This window comes from Saxophila tyrrhenica (genome assembly GCF_035928015.1).
Source record: "Saxophila tyrrhenica strain CCFEE 5935 chromosome Unknown scaffold_3, whole genome shotgun sequence".
Classification (NCBI taxonomy): domain Eukaryota; kingdom Fungi; phylum Ascomycota; class Dothideomycetes; order Mycosphaerellales; family Extremaceae; genus Saxophila; species Saxophila tyrrhenica.
The window spans coordinates 500,634-520,378 of record NW_027041735.1 but is presented as its reverse complement, the minus strand read 5'-3'; the positions used below and the strand labels follow the sequence as shown (position 1 = coordinate 520,378).

At 56.9% G+C, this 19,745-nt stretch overlaps 6 protein-coding genes across 6 annotated transcripts; 3 read left to right on the top strand and 3 right to left on the bottom strand.

The window, feature by feature from the left end:
- Nucleotides 1-4: 4 nt before the first annotated feature.
- On the bottom strand, nucleotides 5-517 carry DPH4 (Diphthamide biosynthesis protein 4; the record flags this gene model as incomplete). Its single annotated transcript, XM_064799370.1, has 1 exon — nucleotides 5-517. The coding sequence occupies one exon, from the start codon at nucleotides 515-517 to the stop codon at nucleotides 5-7; it is 513 nt and encodes a 170-aa protein (XP_064662125.1).
- A 727-nt stretch (nucleotides 518-1,244) lies between these two features.
- Nucleotides 1,245-2,549, top strand: LTR77_002110 (uncharacterized protein; the record flags this gene model as incomplete). The annotated part of the gene is made up of 1 exon (XM_064799369.1): nucleotides 1,245-2,549. One exon carries the CDS (start codon nucleotides 1,245-1,247, stop codon nucleotides 2,547-2,549), a length of 1,305 nt encoding a protein of 434 aa, XP_064662124.1.
- A 619-nt stretch (nucleotides 2,550-3,168) lies between these two features.
- GCD11 (eukaryotic translation initiation factor 2 subunit gamma) lies at nucleotides 3,169-4,835 on the top strand (the record flags this gene model as incomplete). The annotated part of the gene is made up of 3 exons (XM_064799368.1): nucleotides 3,169-3,695; nucleotides 3,750-4,721; nucleotides 4,784-4,835. 3 exons carry the CDS (start codon nucleotides 3,169-3,171, stop codon nucleotides 4,833-4,835), a joined length of 1,551 nt encoding a protein of 516 aa, XP_064662123.1.
- A 681-nt stretch (nucleotides 4,836-5,516) lies between these two features.
- Nucleotides 5,517-7,745, bottom strand: ADE17 (bifunctional phosphoribosylaminoimidazolecarboxamide formyltransferase/IMP cyclohydrolase; the record flags this gene model as incomplete). Its single annotated transcript, XM_064799367.1, has 6 exons — nucleotides 5,517-5,660; nucleotides 5,810-5,864; nucleotides 5,926-6,377; nucleotides 6,431-7,421; nucleotides 7,478-7,520; nucleotides 7,586-7,745. The coding sequence occupies 6 exons, from the start codon at nucleotides 7,743-7,745 to the stop codon at nucleotides 5,517-5,519; spliced, it is 1,845 nt and encodes a 614-aa protein (XP_064662122.1).
- A 3,943-nt stretch (nucleotides 7,746-11,688) lies between these two features.
- On the bottom strand, nucleotides 11,689-16,079 carry PAN1 (actin organization and endocytosis protein; the record flags this gene model as incomplete). The annotated part of the gene is made up of 2 exons (XM_064799366.1): nucleotides 11,689-12,757; nucleotides 12,811-16,079. The coding sequence occupies 2 exons, from the start codon at nucleotides 16,077-16,079 to the stop codon at nucleotides 11,689-11,691; spliced, it is 4,338 nt and encodes a 1,445-aa protein (XP_064662121.1).
- Nucleotides 16,080-17,210: 1,131 nt separating this feature from the next.
- On the top strand, nucleotides 17,211-19,571 carry LTR77_002106 (uncharacterized protein; the record flags this gene model as incomplete). The annotated part of the gene is made up of 1 exon (XM_064799365.1): nucleotides 17,211-19,571. The coding sequence occupies one exon, from the start codon at nucleotides 17,211-17,213 to the stop codon at nucleotides 19,569-19,571; it is 2,361 nt and encodes a 786-aa protein (XP_064662120.1).
- Nucleotides 19,572-19,745: the final 174 nt, after the last annotated feature.

Sequence of the window (19,745 nt, the reverse complement as noted above, 5' to 3'; positions counted from 1 at the left end):
CACATCAACCCTCAACCCCAAACAGTATCCTCAACCACAAGCTGCACCCTTTGCAGCCAACGATGATCTCGCCTTCGTCGGCCTGCTGCTCGAGCTCAGATTCAGAGACAGAGAAGCCTTTCGCATCGCCGCAGCGGCAACCTCGAGTCCATAGGCTGAACGCCTCATCATATTCAAGATCGTCCAAGTCGACCGTCTCGAGCCCAGTATGGCGTGGCCGGGGGGTAGTCGCAGGGTCAACATCCTCAGCAACAGATTGCAGCCAGCGGTCGTACTCTGCTCGCAGCGCCGGGTCGGAGAGGTTCTTGTAAGCAAGCGCTATGTCGTCGACAGTCACTCCTGTCTTCTTCGCGCCAGTCTTGTTCTTGTCCGGGTGGTATTGCAAGAGTGCACGCCGATATGCCTGCTTCACCTCAGAAGCCGGGAGTAAGGGTTCACGCTGCTTGCTCTCCAAGTTTAACAGCCGGTAGTAGTTTGGATTATTCCCCATCTCTGCGTGCGCAACTTGACCAGCCATCCATGTTGGATGATAGACTTCAAGAGTGATTTAGAGCTTCGTATTGGTGAAGTAGACTTTTCGCAGAGCCGCGCCAAGGAGTGGTGAGATCTGGGGTTTAATTTGCCGTGCAGGTCGATCACACTCTGACAGTCAAAGCACGTTGGCACTTCCAAGGACATCCCTTGCAATCTTGCGACAGATCTTGTTGCAAACGAGGGAGCGACCACGAACAGGCGAAGCGATCCACGAAGACAAACGGAGAGAATCATGGTCAGCGCCAAAGTCATGTGACGGGAGACGGTCAGCAAGAATTCAACAACCAAAACTCTGCGCCCCTTTTCACGGACCCAAACGGCAACTGGCACCACTGGAATGGTGGCTTCTCGGATGGCGCGCATTGAAAAATGCTTAATGGCAAGCACCATGCCTCAACCAGTAATCCAAATGTCGAAGGTGCGAATAGCAGCAGCCACTCAGCTAACAGCGCGCGTCTTGTAGGGAGAGACGTGCGTTCGCTTTGAAACTGCATTCACGCTTCCAGTTTGCTTCGCTTTTCCTTCTTCATCCTCTGACCTACCCAAGCCATTCACTACCCTCATTCTTCCTTACTCACAGGCCTATTGTCACTCGTTCTCTAGGACCTGGTTTCTTCACATCTAGTTTTTCTTGAAAAGCACCCTTGCTTGGGATTCCACGACACCTACAATAATAACATCACAAACACCGATTTCCTACTCCAACAACCATGCACTACTCGAGCTTCCTCGGCCTCGCGGCCTCCATTGCTGGGGCGCAGGCGCTCTCGACCGGCTTCAACTACGGCGCGACGCAGTCCGATGGCTCTACGCCCATGGAACAGTCGGACTACCAATCGCGCTTCGAGCGCGCGAAGTCGCTCCAGGGCACCGACGGTGAATTCACGAGCGCCCGTCTGTACACCATGATCCAGTCGGGAACCACCGACTCGCCGTCCTCTGCCTTCCAGGCTGCCATCGACACCAAGACCTCCCTTCTCCTCGGTATCTGGTGCAGCGGTGGACAAGAGGTTGTGACCAACGAGCTCAGCGCCCTCAGCGCCGCGATCGAACAGTACGGCAGCGAGTTCACCGACCTCGTCGTGGGCATCTCCGTCGGCAGCGAGGACCTCTACCGCGTCTCGCCCACCGGCATCGAGAACGACAGCGGCTACGGCGCGACCCCCAACGAGCTCGTGAGCTACATCAAGCAGACCCGCCAGGCCATCTCTGGCACCTCCCTCTCCGGCGCCTCGCTCGGCCACGTCGACACCTGGACTGCGTGGGTTAACGGCTCCAACTCCGCCGTCACCGATGCCGTCGACTGGCTCGGCATGGACACCTACCCCTACTTCGAGAACACCGAGGCCAACAGCATCGACAACGGCAAGGAGCTCTACTGGGACGCCTACGACAAGACCAAGGGCGTTGGCGGCGGCAAGGAGGTGTGGATCACGGAGACCGGCTGGCCCGTGTCTGGCAAGGTTTCTGGCCAGGCCGTCGCGTCCGTCTCCAACGCTGAGACCTACTGGCAAGAAGTCGCCTGCGCCATCCTCGGCAACTACAACGTCTGGTGGTACACGCTCGAGGACTCCATCCCCACTACGCCCAACCCGTCTTTCGGCGTCATCGGCTCCGACCTGAACAGCGCACCCCTCTACGACCTCAAGTGCGACAAGAAGAACAGCACCTCCACCGCGACTTCGACCGGCAAGCACTCCTCCCCCACCAAGTCGGCAGGCGGCCACCACACCATGGGCAGCGGCCCGTACGGCTCTAACGGAACCATGAGCGGTGTCGCCGGCCACGCTACCGGCACTGCCACTGGCCTCTTGACCAAGGCGACTGGCGGTTACGGTTCCAACCCAACTGGCGCTGGGGCTTCCCACGCTGCTGCTGGACCCGGTGGCGCGCCCTCTGGTACTGCCAGCGGCGGCGCGCCGTTTGCCAGCCAGACTGCCAACGCGGCTGTGCGTGCCGGCTCGGCGATGGGTGCGGGTGTGATTGCTGTGGTTGGGCTGATGGCGGCGCTTTAATGGATGATATTTAGGGAGATGTAGACGGCGGTATGGGAGTGGTACATGAACACGTTAGACGGTGGGATGAGCTTTCGTCGTGAGGTGTAACTAGACTGGTCAATTGGATAGGCAATGCAATCTATAACACTTCATGACTGTTCTTCTGCATCTTTGCTCGAATTGAGAGTTGCAAATGATTGGGATCGTGATACCAGACGTCTAGTTAAGCTCGTCACCAAGGTTGTGACACCTAGATTAGTTTGTATCCCATTAAATCCATCGAATCCTTAATCTCATACCGTCGACTTTTGGTCGCTTTTGCCTCAGGTGTCGACAGTCTTGGCGGAGCGTGGGGCAGAAACGACTTCGAGAAATTTGGCGGAGACAGTCATAGTTGGATACATACACCTCGCACCGACTCATTGTGTGACACGACCGACCAGCCTGTGCCTCGAGTCATCCAAGCCTCCGGTCCGCACATTCTTCGCCATCGTTAAAAGGAACGGGAACCGGCCAGCGACCAAGGAAGAACCAGCGTCTCCTCCACGACAACCACAAACTCCATAGGACCACCCCAGCCCGCGCAAGACAACGAGAACTGTTTCGAGGCGGATAGAACAGCACAGCCCCCGCAATCATGGCGACCAACGGCGATTTCTCGTCTGACGACGAGTCGCCCCCTCAATCCCCCGGCATGCAGCCCATAGCAGACGAAGAAGAGCAAGTCCACCAGCCCGGCCCAGCGCCCATGCCCAAATCCGCGCTCAAAAAGAGCAACGCCGCCGCAGCAGCACTCGCAGCACGGCCTGTCCTCCCCGAACAACCCGACCCGCAAGACCTGGACGTCGCCAGCCTGACCCCTCTCTCGCCTGAAATCATCTGCCGACAAGCGACCATCAACATCGGCACGATCGGGCACGTGGCGCACGGAAAGAGTACGGTGGTGAAGGCCATTTCGGGCGTGCAGACGGTGCGGTTCAAGAACGAGCTGGAGCGGAACATCACTATCAAGCTGGGGTATGCGAACGCCAAGATCTACAAGTGCGATAACCCGGAGTGTCCGCGACCGACCTGCTATCGGAGTTTTAAGAGCGACAAGGAGGTCGATCCGCCGTGTGAGAGGGACGGGTGTCAGGGGAGGTATCGGTTGCAGAGACATGTCTCGTAAGTTGGAGCTCTAAAGTGTGTTGAAGTATGGGTATTGATTGGTATACGCAGCTTCGTCGATTGCCCCGGCCATGACATTCTCATGAGCACGATGTTGTCAGGCGCCGCTGTCATGGACGCAGCACTTTTACTCATCGCAGGCAACGAAACTTGCCCACAGCCTCAAACTTCGGAGCACTTGGCGGCTATCGAAATCATGAAGCTCTCCCACATCATCATCCTGCAAAACAAAGTCGATCTTATGCGCGAAGAGGCTGCATTACAACACTTCGACAGCATCAAGAAATTCATCCGTGGCACCGTCGCCGACAACAGCCCCATCATCCCCATCTCTGCCCAGTTGAAGTTCAACATCGACGCCATCAACGAGATGCTGTGCAGCAGCATTCCCGTCCCGCCGCGCAACTTCCAAGACACGCCCCAACTCATCGTCATCCGCTCCTTCGACGTCAACAAGCCCGGCTCGGAAATCGAAGAACTCCAAGGTGGCGTCGCCGGCGGTTCCATCCTAACCGGCATCCTGAAGCTCGGCGACGAGATCGAAATCCGTCCCGGCATCGTGAGCAAAGACGAAAACGGCAAGATCCAATGCCGTCCCATCCACTCCCGCGTCATCTCCCTCTTCGCCGAGAACAACAGCCTCAAGTTCGCCGTCCCCGGCGGCCTCATCGGCGTCGGCACCCGGATCGACCCCACGCTTTGCCGTGCCGACCGTCTCGTCGGTTTCGTGTTGGGTCTGAAGGGCCGTCTACCGGAGATCTTCACCGAGCTCGAAGTCAACTACTTCCTGCTCCGACGACTGCTCGGTGTCAAGACCGCGGATGGCAAGCAAGCGAAGGTCGCCAAGCTGGCGAAGAATGAAGTGCTGATGGTGAATATCGGCTCTACGGCGACGGGCGCGAAGGTGGTGGCGGTGAAGGCGGACGCGGCGAAGTTGCAGCTGACGAGCCCGGCGTGTACGAAGGTGGGGGAGAAGGTGGCGTTGAGTAGGAGGATTGAGAAGCATTGGCGTTTGATCGGGTGGTGAGTCTGACCTTTCATTTTTTTTCGATGGGTGGGGATGTGAAGCTAATGTGATGGTTTAGGGCTACTATTCTTCAGGGCACGACGCTGGACCCGCTGGAGGCCAAGGACTGAGTTAGCTTGTCTCGATTCTCGTGGTGGGTGTTCGGCCGGAGGTGCAATGTCGGATGCATACTGTCCAGCTCAGGCGTTGGTCTCTCGGAGCACGGCGGACATGGAAAGCGGATGTGCACATGATACGTGGCAGATCGGAGCGCATGGCGAGGTGAGGTTCCAACGACTGTTCTACGGCATTGTCTCGGGCGTACGTGAGGCGTTCTGCGAATGTGGAAGCTGTCACTGTGCGATCGAAGCGGTCATGAAGCGCATGAGATATGGTAGCATACGTAGGCTAGAGTGTTGAACATGAGTGGAAAGCAATTTGTCTTGGTGCTTGTTTCCCTTCTCGTTTCTGTGACGTGCCAACGTGCACATGATTGAGTGCTTGCTGGAGGTCGTGGAGGTCGGGTTCTTTCGTGTTTTGCGACATTCCCCCAAGCGCTTCCTGGACGTACTGACGACATCAGCGCTGTGTGGGTAAGAAAGGAGCAATAGTTATGAAGTGTGAAGCAGGACGTATCGTAGTCGGGCCAATGTGTTGAACGCAAGTGAAAGCAAGCTATCGTAGTGATCCTTTTGTCCTCTAGTCCCCGCTACCGTTACTCATTGCTTCGTACTCATGGCAGGTCTGTCATCTATCCTGCACCGCTCAAACGCATTCGTCGACCATTCGTTCGCCAGACAATGTGTGCGGTGTTAGTGATGGAACAACCGGATAGGCTGCTCGATGAAGCTGATGCCAAGCTGTCCAGCGACTTCGAAGCACGGCTGGTCGTTTTGGCTTCCTGTCGGCGCGGCGATGTACTTGACACCACTCCTTCCAGCGCGGTACACATTATCCTGTGATCACGTAAGGAGAATCCGTCAGCATATGTCTTAGACGATGAATCAGAAACCGGCCTTGTTAGAATCAAGAAGGCCTTATACGGTCGCTCTTCGCCTGACAGAACGATGTAGAGGAGGGATTGGGGTGGGAGAAAGGGGCTTACAGTGAATGGAAAGAACGCATCCGACGAGCAGGCGACCTCAGACAGTTTAGAGAGCCTAAAAGCAAGAGTTAGCACCAAAAAACTGCCTCCCGCAACGAGGCCACCCGAGAACTCACCACTCCTTCCTCTCTTCCGGCGTAAAAATCTTCGGCACCTCCTCAAAACTCTTCTCCCAATCCTCCCTCTCCACGCCCGTATCCGGCACCACGCCCGAGCAAAGCATGTCAATTGCATTACTCTTATCCGCCCTCTTCGTACCCTTCTTCCACTTGATCCCGATCGCCCGCTCATGGAACCGCATCCACCAGTTATCCGCTTTATCCCCTGCTAGACGGGTGCAGTGGATACGGCTCTGCTGGCCGGCGCCGAGGCCGATGACTTGGCCGTTCAGGGCATAGCAGACGGAGTTGGATTGCGTGTATTTGAGGGCGATGGTGGCGACGGTGAGGTCGCGGAGGGCGGGTTCCGGGAGCGGAGGGGAGTTGGAAGGGGTGATGATGGTGGTGAAGGTGGTGTCGGGGGAGATGGCGGCGTCGTTGCGGTGCTGGGTTAGGGTTATGCCGTTGATCTGGTTAAAGTCAGCAGGTGAGCGCAATAGCCGCATCGAGGAGAAGTACTTACTGTCCTTGACTCCTGAGCGGGTGGGGTATAGTTTGGGTCCATCTCGAGGACGAGGTATTTGCCTCCTTTCTTCTTGCTGAGGATCTCGAGTGCTTCTTTTGAGTAAGCCGGTGCGATGACGCCGTCGCTGACTTCTTTGCTGATGATCTTCGCCGTGGGGACGTCGACTTCGTGGCTCAGCGCAATGACGTCTCCGAAGGAGCTCATGCGGTCTGCTCCTCTCGCCCGAGCATACGCCTGCGCAAGATGAGAGTCGGAGAGGCCTTCAATGTCATCCACCATGTACACCTTCCGCTCAATTTCACTCAGAGGCACGCCAATCGCAGCGCCTGCGGGAGAGACGTGCTTGAACGAGGCCGCAGCAGGGTAGTTCAGGGCCTCGCTCAGCTCCTTGACCAACGGCCATGCGTTGAGGGCGTCGAGCAGGTTGATGTAGCCTGGTGAACCGTTGAGGACCTTGAACGGCAACGGTCCTTCGGTGGTGTAGGCAGCCGCGGGCTTCTGGTGTGGGTTGGTGCCATAACGGAGACTGAGGTACTGCTTGCCTTCTCCAGCGTACTCCTTGCGGAAGAAGTTCGAGATGGCAGTGTCGTAGTCCGCAGTGTGCGTGAAAGCCTTCAGCATATAGTGCTGCCTCGCTTTCTGGGTCACTTCTCCCTTTTCGAGTTCGGAGAGGAAGTCATGGTAGTCCTCTGGGTCACTGAGGATGGTTACACGTCCATGGTTCTTCGCCGCAGCCCGAATGAGGGTAACACCACCGATGTCGATATCTTCCACAGCTTCCGGGACGGTGACATTGATCTTGTTGACGGTGTCCTTGAAAGGGTAGAGGTTACAGATCACGTAGTCGACCTTGTCAATGTTCTGCTCAGCCAGGTCCTGTTCGTCTGAGGCCAGATCACGCGCCAAGATGCCTGCATGCACTGCTGGGTGGAGGGTCTTGACACGGCCGGAGAGCATCTCGGGGGCTTTGGTGATGGCGGAGACATCTCTGTGGATTTCCTTCGTTTAGCTGATGTTGTTCAGGCGATCTTTGGGGGAGCGCACTCAACAGGGAAGCCTCCTTCGCGGATCAATTTTGCCGTACCGCCTGGCATTGAAGTCAGCATAACAGAGTTTTACAGAAACCGTATAATTCCAAGTCGACAAACGCACCCGAAGCAAGCAGCCTGATATCGTTCTTCACCAGACCCTTGGCGAGATCAAGCAGGCCTGTCTTGTCATAGACTGACAGAATGGCTGTACCACGATCAGTCCTTCGCCATTCTTTCTTGTTCAGGCAAGTCATACCAATCTTCTGCGCGTTGCCAGCCATTTTGTTGGATTTTGTCACGGTCTTCAGAGGTCACTCGAGGTACGTATCTCGCAGAGCTCAATATTTTTGCCTTGAGTGAACTCATTTGGCCGAGCTAGTCTACTTTGGGCGGCCGGCTAAATACTGCCGGTGGTTCCGAAGGACTCTTTCTTGACTTCATCTTCTCCTTCTCCTACATCTACACTACACTACGCGATTGAGCGCCATCTTGTCGTCTGACGAACATACGTCTAACGATGGGATGTTTATATGGGTAGAATTGCAGTCCTTGGGCCGAACAACAAGATCGACCATCGGCGCTGGTCTTCATCGTTCTGGCCCTACGATGGTGTCTACGCAGCACGAGAGGCCACAGTCGGCCAGATGCACGTTAACGTAGCCCACTCATCTCGAAGACCGGAACAGTGTTGGCCGCACAAGCAGATCGCGTCTATGGAAAGCTTAGAAGCCTACCAAAGCTCCTTTTAGGACCATGTGCGCGGTACGCGCCGGAGTGCCATGCATTCAATACAGCTGTGTACCACACACGTTCTGAGTTGGGAACGGATTCTATAGTGAGTACATTCACCGTCATTCTCATTATTCACAACTGTCTGTACTTCGTTTGCTGCCTGGAACTGCGTAATGCCCTACAAAGCTCTTTGTGAGAAGGGCTCTGCTAGCTGTTACATTTGCGCACTGGACAAAGCGACAGACTGCTCTGCGGATCAAGAGGATATAAGAGACAGTGTCTTCTCTGCACCAGAACGTTGTCGATTTCATGGACACGGAGATAACCGAAGCGCCCAACATGGCGAGCAATACCACAGCCCAATCACATCAGCCGACACTAGCGCAGTGCGCTGTCTGTCTGGACGAATTCGAACGAGGGCGCATGGCGAGATATGACTGCGACCATTTTTGCTGCACTGGATGTGTGGTGAAGCAGGTTCATTTCGTCATAGATGAGCCAGGATCGGAGCGTGGTCAACTCTGCTGCTGTTCCGGACACCGGCTGGAGCTGACAGTGCTCCGCGCACACCTCCCTCGCGCGCTCTACCGTAAATACCAGGATGTCTGTTTTGAGCGCGCGACTGCGAATAAGACTTACTGCTCGTCACCCGGCTGCGGAACGTTCATCAAGCCCCAGAGCGCCCACAACAACCAGGCGATCTGCCAAAAGTGTCTGCAGTGGACTTGTACGGTTTGCAAATTGGAGTGGCATTGGGGCCCCTGCGCCGAGAATACTCGCAATCGCGAGCTCGCGGAGGATCTCGCATTACGTCAGGGCTGGAAGAGGTGTCCAGGCTGCAAAGAGCACGTGGAAAAGATGCATGGGTGTCGGGAGGCAAAGTACATCTACTGGTATAGTCCCCTTTGTTCTACCACGTCTCGCTAACCGTCATGGCCAGATGTGTTTGCAACGTTTCTTTCTGCTACGTCTGCGGCGAACGCACATTTCAGCGATCGTGCCGCTGCGTGCGTAATGAAGTTGCCCTTGAAATCGACCAGGCGGACAATAAGGAGACGGCTCGCATGCTGCGAGAACATCGGGCACACGTCCACCCGAGCAAGTATGCAGCTGTCTCTAAGTTCACCAGAGCACAAACGGATTGCAGACTTTGTCATGGATTGGCCGGACCCGTAGTAGTGCGATGCGTCGACTGCGACTTGTGCTTCTGCAACTCTTGCAAAAGCGGCTGGGACTGGCCTTAGCCCTCCTAAGGTACGACAACGCAGATGACCATTTGCAGGCAGTGGAGCCTGTAACAGTATTGAGTGTCGGTGGAAGGAAGGTGTCATGGAGGGGCGATCCGTGCTACGTCAAGCTGTGTACCTTTGCGCGAGCGCTGGCAGACATGCTGTGTACGCACTTGGTGGAACTTCGTTCGCATGAAGGCAAATAAAGCGGTGGTGTCTTCGTATGTTCGTCTTTCACTTCTCCCTCACTCGTTCTCTCGGAGTACCTGCTTCTGTTGCTGCCTATCTCCCCTCAATTTGGCTCAGAATCTACTTTTTCCGCATCCTACCTCCCATCATAGTACACCTTCAATCGGAGAACATCAGGATGTTCCGTCACCATACCTACCGGCCCAGGTGGCATCAAGATGAAGCAGCGCAAGTGCCTCGATACCCAGATCCCGTCCCTCCAACAAGACATACCACAGGACCGATGACACCTCTGATACCGTATCAAGCTCCGAACGTCTCGAATGGGGGCCAGACAGTGATACATCAACACGACAAATCGTCCGCTTCACCATCACATGCTGGTTGCATCGTTTGTGGAAGCTCTCTACCAACCGAACGCATGTCTAAGTTTGGCTGCGAGCACTACCACTGCCCTCCCTGCCTGAACGAGCGCGTCACTACTGCCCTCAGCCGGAGCTGGCTGCAGCGGATCGAATGTTGCCCGCCCGCCCTTCTCACATCCAATGTCGCCCGCGCACATCTAACCCTGCCTTATTTCGCCGTTACCACGATCATCTGGCGGAGTGTGGGGCGACAGATAGGACGTACTGCTATGCATGCTCGACGTACATCAAGCCGCAGAGCGTCCGCAACGGCGAAGCGACTTGCCAGTGGTGCTTCAAGAAGACTTGCGCGAAATGCAAAGTTGCAACGTACTTTGGACCGTGCACGTCCAGGGACGATCGTTTCGATGCGTTGACCAAGACTGAAGGCTGGAAGAGATGTCCAGGGTGTCAGAGAGTCGTCGAGAAGGAAGACGGGTGCAGTCACATGAGGTGAGAGCGTCGTTCATTGGCTTTGCGGCGGTGCGTCCAAGACAAAGAGCTAATCGTTCTCCATAACAAACAGCTGCTTCTGCGGAACTTTCTTCTGCTACTCCTGCGGCCTCCAACTCGACGTGCCCGGTGGCTGCCAATGCGACGAACGTCAAGACATCCACCGAGTCCAAGTCAACCCGCGCGACCGTCTCTTCCGCCACCTCGAGCGCGACCACCAAACATACGAACCAGTGGCCACGATCACCGGAACCCTTTCCATGTGCCGCAGCTGCGGGACCGCCTTCGAAGGCACGACGGTCGTGCGTTGTCTCGAATGTCGCGTTCGCCTGTGCGAGCAATGCAAGCCCGCATGGACGAACCCCGAGCGTCGCCAACGACTCGAGGCGCACCTCCGGGAGCAACATCGCGGAAAAGATGGAGGTCCGCCAGCCGATCGCAGAATGACGTGCTATAGCTGTCACATTCCCGGAAATCTTTACATCTTTCCGTGTAACGCGTGCCCGGTGGAATTGTGCGTGATGTGCAGGGCGCATTGGACGTATGTACCTCCTCAGAGTGCTCCTCGGACTGTGATGGAAAGACATGTTGCAGCGTTCGATTCGTACTTTGGGCCAGTCGGGGCCAGGCGGCGGGCGGCTTGTGGACGCTGCGAGGGCGTGTTCGCGAGTGAGAATCTTTGGCGGTGCAGAGACTGTACTCTTCTGCTTTGTCATGGCTGCAGAAGTTTTATGTGACGTCGTCGTCGTCTTCGGGACGGGCAAGAGGGAAGCCGGAGGTTAGTTCGGTAGCTGGGCGGGGGCCGCGAGGAGGATTGAAGGAGCAACGATCTTTGGAGGTGCGGAGGTTGTCCTCTCTTCTTGTGCGCGGGTTGCAGGGCTATGTAAGGGTGGGCGGGCACAGTAATGGGATCAAGTAGATAGACGTTGGCAAAACAGACGAGCTGGCAAGCGGGCCATGTGGGCATATTTGACAGTATTCTCCAAGACCCAATCGCACTCAAAAAGGCCACCTCACCAAGGACGGCGGGCTGCAGCTGTCCGTAGAAGATGCCTTCCCACTGCTCATTCCGAGTTACTCGGCCGATCTCGTCATGACCGACTGGTGCCGGCACCACAAATCTCGTCCAACAAAACTCCTCATTGCTTTCTCTACACACTAATTCCTATTTGTACATCCCGCACATCCTCTCCCTCCCCTCTCCCAATTAGAAACCCTCACAACACCTTCCCAGCCGTACTAGCCGTACTCCGATCCTTCGTCTGCGTCTTCCTCAACCCCTTGCCCGCCTGAATCTGGCCCAACAGTCCACTGCGATCCGCGCTCGGCGGCGGCGACCCAACCGCTGGCGCCATCTCGCTCCCTCCCATTCCACCCGGAGGCGGCGGGGGCGGGGGCGCAGGCGGCGCGCTTGATCCAGGCATCGGTGGCGGCATAGGTGGTGCCGCAGGCGGTGGCGACGACACACCAGCGGAATTTGGTGCGGGGGAGCCAGGACCAGAGCCCGCTGCACTCAGGGGACGCGGCGGGCCCATGGTGCCGAAGAGGATGGAAGCGAGTTGTTTCGCGCTGCCGGCGCCGGAGGGCTGTTTGCCGTCTTCGTCATCATCGTCGTCGGAGTCCGAGGCTTCCATGACGGACCAGTCGTCTTCATCCGACGTAGCTCTGGCACGAGTGCGGGAGGAGGCTGGCGCGGGGTCGGGGAGTTGTTGCTGTTGGGGTTGAGAGGGTTTGGCGGCTTCGGAGGTGGAGAGGCGGTGGAAGGGGTTGGTGTCTTTCTTTTCGGCTTCCGGGGAAGTGATGGCGGGGGAGGGTTGGGCGGGTTGCTGGCTCATGCTGCGGAAGAAGGGGTTTTTGGATTGTTCTGGTGGGCTGGCCACGGGTGCTGGGGATTCAGCGGGAGGGCTCTGGACTCCGGGCATGGGTGGAGCTGGCGGTGGTGCGGCTGGAGCCTCCTCGTTAACGGCTGGAGGGGAGGTGACAGCGCTCTCAGCGGGCGTCGCAAAGCCAAACGTGTCGTCGTCATCGCTGTCGTCGTCCTCGTCCATGTTCTCCAGCTGTTTTCTTAGCTCCTCTTCTCTCTTCTTCGCCGCCTCAATCTCCGCCCTCTGAGCGGCAAGCTTGCCCTCTTTCTCCTGCGCTTCCTTCTTCGCGGCTTCCTTAGCCTTCTTCTCCTCTGCCTTCTTCGCCTTGCCGGCTTTGACGCGCTCTTCGAGAGCACGCAAGCTTGCTTCAGCTTCTTCACGCTGTTGTTGCAGCTCGCGCTCCTGTCGAGCCTCTTCATCCCTATCAAATAGTCAGCACAGACTCCAAGATCGTTGCGAAAGTGGACAACATACTCCAACCCTTTCCTCTCATCCGCCATACCCTCCTGCTGCTCCTTAAGCGCCTGCTCCTTGATCTGTACCTCTGCCCTCTTCTTCTCCGCATCCGCCTGACTTTGCTCGCTCGTCACACTCTCACTCCTGCCCTTCCTCGGCGCAGGTGGAGGCGGCTTCGGCTTTGCGGCTGGCGAAGCTGGCGTGGCAGCAGAAGGCGGTGCGTAGCCCTCACCTTGCAGCCTCGCCTGGCGTTCCTGCTCGCGCTTCGCGTCCTCTTCTTCAGCCTGCTTGAGTCGCGACTCACGCTCCTTGCGCTCGCGTTCACTGCGCTGAGCAGCAGACTCGCCGCTCTTAGCGGGAGCTTTTAGACCTAGGGCAGCCAGACGTTCAGCCATGCGCTGCTCAGCTTGCTGTTTGATGAAAGCAGCCCGCTCTTCCGCAGTCTTGTAGGATGAGTAGCTGCTGCCCGATGTCTGCGGCGTAGACGCAGCGGGTGCGCGACTAGACGTGGCCGGTGAGTCGGTCCTGCTGACTGGCGTGCTCGTTCGACTCGTGTCTTCTTCCACAGCCCTTTCAGCAGGCTTCGAACGGCTCTTCTCTTCGTTCCTGACACGTGAAGCTCGTGAGCTACGTTGCAGGTCGAAGATAAAGTCCTTCACCTCGTCTTCAACACCCAGCCCGTCTTCCCATCTCCGCCTCTCGTGCTCGTCAGACTTCGACTCACCACCTTCTTTCAAGCCTTGCTCAAGGCTCTTCGAGTACTCTGTCACACTGTCCTCAACATCACGGACCATCTTCTCATTATCCTCTCTCTCGCGATTAACGCGCTTCGACTCTTCTTCCTGCCTCTGCGCCGCAGCCGAACCATCATCAGACGACTCGACCTTCTTGCCCGCCAGCGCTGCAGACCGCTGCTGCATCATAGCCTTCGCACGAGCTTTGAGGCGATCACTTTCCGTGACAGCGCCTCCGAGTCCAGTACCGACAATAGGCGTCGAAGACCCAGGGTTCGCTTTCGCATCTTTGAGCCTGAACAATTCCATCTGCGCATCAGCAATAGCCCTCTCGCACTTCCGAACATGGCTTGCGAGCTCAGGAAGTCTGTCCTGAAGGCCACGGAGGCTGCGCTGCATAGTCCGCCTTTCGGCATCGCTGTCACTGGACTGGAAAGCAGAGCTAGGGTGTCCGTCAATATCCTCCTGGATCCTGCGAATGCGCCTGAAGAGGTCTTCGCTCTCTTTCCGATCCTTGCGGTCCAGCGCATCTTCCTCGTCAAGCTTGCCCTCGTCCTCGAAATCCATCGCATCGAGCACTACCTGCTTTTCACGGATGGTCTTCTTGAGTTGATCGATGCTCATGTCGTCCGCGCCGACAGTGCTATCGCTCATTGCTGGGCTTGGGCTGCGGCCGCCGTCTTGGCCGACTCTTCGGCGTGCTGAAGAGCGGTATCCGACGTCGTCATCGTTGTTCTTGAAGACTGTTGCATCTTTGCGTCCACTAGCCGTAGGTGCACCGTTGGCGTGGAATGAGCGAGATTTGAGATAGCTAACGCCAGTTCGCTGCGGCTGCAGGAAGGCACCGCTGCTCTTTCGTGACTGTGCGTCTTCAGAGAGCAGGTTCTTCATCGTGCCAATGCTGTCGTTCAGGTTTCGGGTACTTGGTGGAATGAGCTCTGCTGGCAGCTGATTAGGCACGGGGTAGCCGTTCAGTCGTCTGTAGATCATGTGCATTGCGACTGCGAACTCGTCCAAGTTCAAGCGACCCTTGTTATGCGGGTCCGAGAGAGTCCAAATACGTTCCAGATCTGGCTTATCAAGGCCTGACTGGCCAAAGATCTCAATTGCCTGATTTCCACTGATGTAGCCTTTCCCAAAGCCATCCCAAGCTTTGAACATGTCGTCGTAGATCTTCTTCTCGTCCTTCGTGACTGCCCATGGCACGGTAGCATTACCTCGCAGACCCTGCGCAGAGAATCCAGCTTCGCGGCCAGGCTGCGGCATCATCTGACTCTGCAATGCCTGCAGATTCGGCAAGCCGGATGCAGGGGCATTTACAAGACCCCATTGTCCGGGTGCACCCGTTGGCTGTGCGTTTAGAGGTGCTGCCATCTGGCCAGGATAGCCTGTCTGCTGTGGAGACAGCCCTTGATTGGGACCGAAGCCGGTTGGCATAGGGGGCATAGGAGGTCGAGGACCAGTATAGCCGGTCTGCTGTGGCTGTTGCTGTTGTTGTTGCTGTTGTTGCTGTTGCTGGCCGAATTGACTCTGAGGCTGGAAGCCGGTCTGCTGCGGTTGAAGTTGTTGCGCGTAGCCCGTAGCTTGCGGGACCACAAAGCCAGTGGGTTGGGCAGTAAGCTGCTGCATTAACTGTGCATTCGACGGCTGCTGAGGCTGCGGCTGTTGGATCTTCGGTGGCTCGCTGAAGTTCGGCGCATTCGTCGACGGCGCGCTCTGTGAAGACGTATCCGCAACACCGAAAGAAATCATATCCACCATGCTTGAGACCTCATTCCGCATCTTCTCTGGCAAAGATGAAGGCATGTCCTTGCCGGTCAGCTTTAGGTTGCACAGGTACATGGACAGAGCAAATTCTGGGAACAGAAGCTGCCCGGACTTCGTGGTATCCGACAGCGTCCATATCTGTGCCAAGCTGTTGCCATCCAGCTTACTCCTGAGCAATAGATCTTTCGCCTTGTCGCCGCTCAATGCCTGCTCGCCGCCAGTCGCGCTCTTGAACAGCTGCTCGAACTTCGCTTGGTCCTGCGCGGTGATGAAGCTGAGGCGTACGTTTGGTATCTTCGTTTCTCTCTTTGGCGCTGAGGATGATGTAGGGGCAGGCTGCTGGGAAGGAGTCGGGCGGAAGGAGTTGGCGATATCCAAGCTCGTCATTCCCGTCTGCTGCGGTACCTGGGGCTGCGCGGTCTGTTGCGGAGGCATGCCATTCTGCTGCCCTGCCGTTTGGTATCCCGTCTGCTGTGGTTGCTGCTGAATGTTGTATCCCGTCTGCTGCGGCTGTTGAAAGCCAGTCATGCCCGTATACTGGGGTTGCTGCGGTTGTTGCTGTTGCTGCATTTGGTTCTGCTGAGGCGGGTACCCCGTCGCCTGCGGTTGTAGCCCGCCACCTGGGTACCCAGTGTATTGCTGCTGCAATGGCGGTGCCTGGCCATATCCGCCGGCGCCATACTGAGGTTGCTGTTGCTGCTGTTGCTGGAAGGACTGTTGCTGCTGGCCATACGGCTGCCGACCACTTGGCCCGCCGCCGAGAAAAGACTGGCCAGAGGAGAACATGGTGGCTGGTCTTGACGCGCCGCGCTACGCGAAGATGGTATAAGAATGCTGAGAACAAGATGTTGCCTCGTGGCTGTCCAGCATCTGCTGCTCGGGGGTGCCGCCGTGATCTCCGATGCCCAACTTGGCAGCTGCGTGGCGCACGGGCTTGCGTCAGCCAGATTTCTCCTTTTCTCCTAAACTGCATGTGACTTCATCACAACTACAACCTCAAGTACGTGTTCATGTATTGCAACTATGCCATCGACCACTCTCCAGCGCAGGTCCTCAAGCATACAGCGCACCGGGTGTTTTTGAGAACATGCCACTGGACGCGGCAAGGGACTAAATCAGCTTCTCCTTGTTCACTCACTCGCCATCGACCCTCAAAGAGCGCTATATGGTCACACATTGACTCGCTCGGCCGGAGAAAGAAACGCGTGGGCTTGTGCAAACCGCCGACCGGCAGAATACTTAGTTCCTGTTGATGCGAGGCTCCGTTTGCTGCGACCCTACTGCCAGCGGCGAGCATGAGCATGTAATAAGCTCTCGAAAGACTGATGAGTTTCTCCAGATCACTACCAAGCTCCCTATGCCTCTTTCGCCAATCTTGTCCGTCGAGAAGATATCAGAATCCTCCAGTTGGGTACAGGCAGTGGTATGGTCGCCAAAGGGAGCTGCTCAAACCAGCTCGTAGCCCTTCCCTTCCTCTCAGCATACTCAACACTACTTGTAGCTAAGTACATCTCGCGGCTCGACTGTACATTCACTTCCTGCTTCACTTCTTATTCCTTCCTTCAGCCCTCTTGCAATTTCCAGTTGTCATGGCAGGTGTTCACATGCCAAATTATGGCACGTTCCCAGCATCTGCCACCAGGATTCACACAAACGTCCAGGTCATCTGCCAACCACTTTCACTTCCACATGCTAAACTTGCTCCGAGCTAATATATAACTTGGCTCCCCCCTCCTATTGCTTCCTCTTCTTTCCACCAACCACCTCCCCCTTTCAACAACCACAACCTCTTCCTCTCCCTCTTCCTTCATCACCTATACCCTTCTTCACCTATCACAAAGGCTTACTACCATTCGAACCGCGACCACGACTATAACAACTACTGCAACCACCATAACACCCACCACGACAACCACCATGAACACCTTTGAGCGTAAGAGTATCGAGCTCGAGGTGAAAGTCCGCCACCTGGAAGAGCAGCTCGCTCAGGCGCACCAAACCATCCAGTACGTTCTCCAGCTACAGGTGCAACAAGCCTCACGGCACCATGGATGGTACAACGGCGGCGACGAGTTTCGAATTCGCGAATTGGAGGCCCAGGTGGCTTGCCTCCGGGTTCTCGAGGATGGCCGCGGCTATAACACCCCACGATTAGCTCTCGACCTTCCGAGCCGCCGCGGACGACTCGGTCCGACCGCCTTCGAATACGGCTATCCCTCACCGGGGAGCGAGAAGGCAAAGATCTACCCGCAGCAGCAGGACGAGGGTGATCTGCTCGGTGTCGAAGACCTCAGACCCAGCGTGTCCACATCAAGCACCACGACACTGCTCGATGGGGATGCAAGTCTCGAGCCAAAAACTACTTCAACTACCAACGCAGGCATACCTTGCACCTCCTTCGGCACTGGATCTTCACCCCACGACCTGGTAGACTTGTCCGGGGGGCTCGGTATCTCCCATCTGTCCAAGGGCGGGCAAGCTACCACCACTCCACAAGTCCCGGCAGCCGAACATGCTCTAGACCCAGCCAAGACCAAGCTCACCATAACCGAAGACGGCGGATGGACGGCCGTCGTTGCCCCGGCTCCACCGAAGCGTGAGCTCAGGTTCAAGAAGCCATTCCTAGCCTTCGAGCACAAGAAGCTCGATGGCCTCGCGACGTTCATTGAGGATTGGCCGGAGGACGAGCAGATGTCGAACTGGGATCGGCTGGCAGCGAGGGATGGCCGGCACTCAGCATCGGAGTGGAAGGCGTACTACGAGGCGACGGTGCAGCCCACGTTCCTTCGGAAGATGAAGGCAAGGCAGGCTGCCGAGGAAGCTGTCGCTGCGACTCGGATGGAAGAGGAAGCGAAGGAGTACGATGCAGGGGACGAGGCGAACGGAACCAGAGATCAGTCGCCGACAACTCCTGAGACGCCAGACCAACCCACGAATGGCGTCGAAGGTGACCAGCAGACAGCTCAGCAAGACGCGGAGCCAAAAGCTTTGGCAGAGGCTGGCGGTATCCTTGCTTCTCGCTGGGCACCCAAGGAGCAGATCGACCATGCGGAGCTCTTCGAGAAATCGCCATATTCGCTGCCGAAGTCGCCCAAGGTCACCACCGCGGATGCCATGGCCCCTATCGATGCATCTATGTTCCGTTTCGATGGCGACGACGAAGACTCGCCGCCGAAGACCAAAGCGGCCAGGTCCGACCAGGTGCAGATTGCGACCACTGGTCAAGATGCACAGACAGGGTTGGAGAAGACAATGGAGGACGAGTCCCAGCTTCCGAGCCCCAAAACACCTACAGGAGCTTCCGCCGTGCAACCATCCACATCCTTACCACCACATGTGAGGAAGAGGGTGGCTCCGCCAACACCTCCGGTCGATTCGAGCGACAGTGAGCTCGGCGGAGGATGTGACAATGAGCTTGTCGGAGGATGTGGCAGGCCGCCGCGTGGGCCACGAGGACCACGTGGGGGGTCCCGACGAGATGGTTGGGATGTCCTCTTCAGGTACAACTCGAAGGATGAAGGAATATGCCACAGCGTCCTCATCTCCGGCCTTCCATGTACCACCACGCTGGCAGATGTCGTGGCCAAAGTCTCCGGAGGCATCATCGTCTCGACTGTGTTCGCGACGATGGCTGGGATGAAGCTGAAGAGCGGTCAATCAACCACCACAAACGCGGCTGTGGTCAAGTTCTTCGGCAACGGCAGGGCAGCAGCATTCGTGAAACACTGCCAGCAACACCCGATCACCTTCACCACCGACTTCACCTCCTCACTAACCCAAGCCGCCGTCACACTCATCCCCACCCCAACCCGCCCGCTCCCCAACACCCTCGCCTTCAACTTTCACAACCACAACCTCACCCGCGTCCTCTTCATCGTCGACCCCGAGCACAACTGGACGCCCGAAGACGTCGTGCAGGAGTTCCAGCGCTTCATCCTCTACGACGAGAACAAGGGCGTCAGACGTCCGTTGGTCATGGGTCGCGCTTACGATGACATGCTGTTCTTTGAGTTTGCGGATGTGAAGGATGCGCAGAGTGCGTGGCATGTGGTGGATCGAGATACGGGGTTCTTTGGGGGTGCGAGTAAGGGGCCGTGGCCGGATCCTTGCGATCGGCCGTTGGGAGGAACCCTGAAGTGTCGAGGTGAGGAGGAGGGAGGGGAGGTGGGGGAGGTGGGGGATGGGGAGGAGAGTGAGGGGTCCAAGATCAAGGTATCTGGCTCTGATGCTGGGGTTGACGATGTGTCGGTGAAAGGAGAGGAGGAGGAGGAGGAGTAGGTCGAGGAGGAGACCAAGGGAGATGGAATGGAGTAACGTGGTCGAGAGCAGTAGAGGCAGGAGTGCTGCACGATGGAAGTGGTCATTCTGATGGCAAGGGTCGAGGAAATATATAAAAGTCTTGATGCTGTGGACATGGTATCCAGGAGGTGTCTTACATAGCTGCAATCAGAT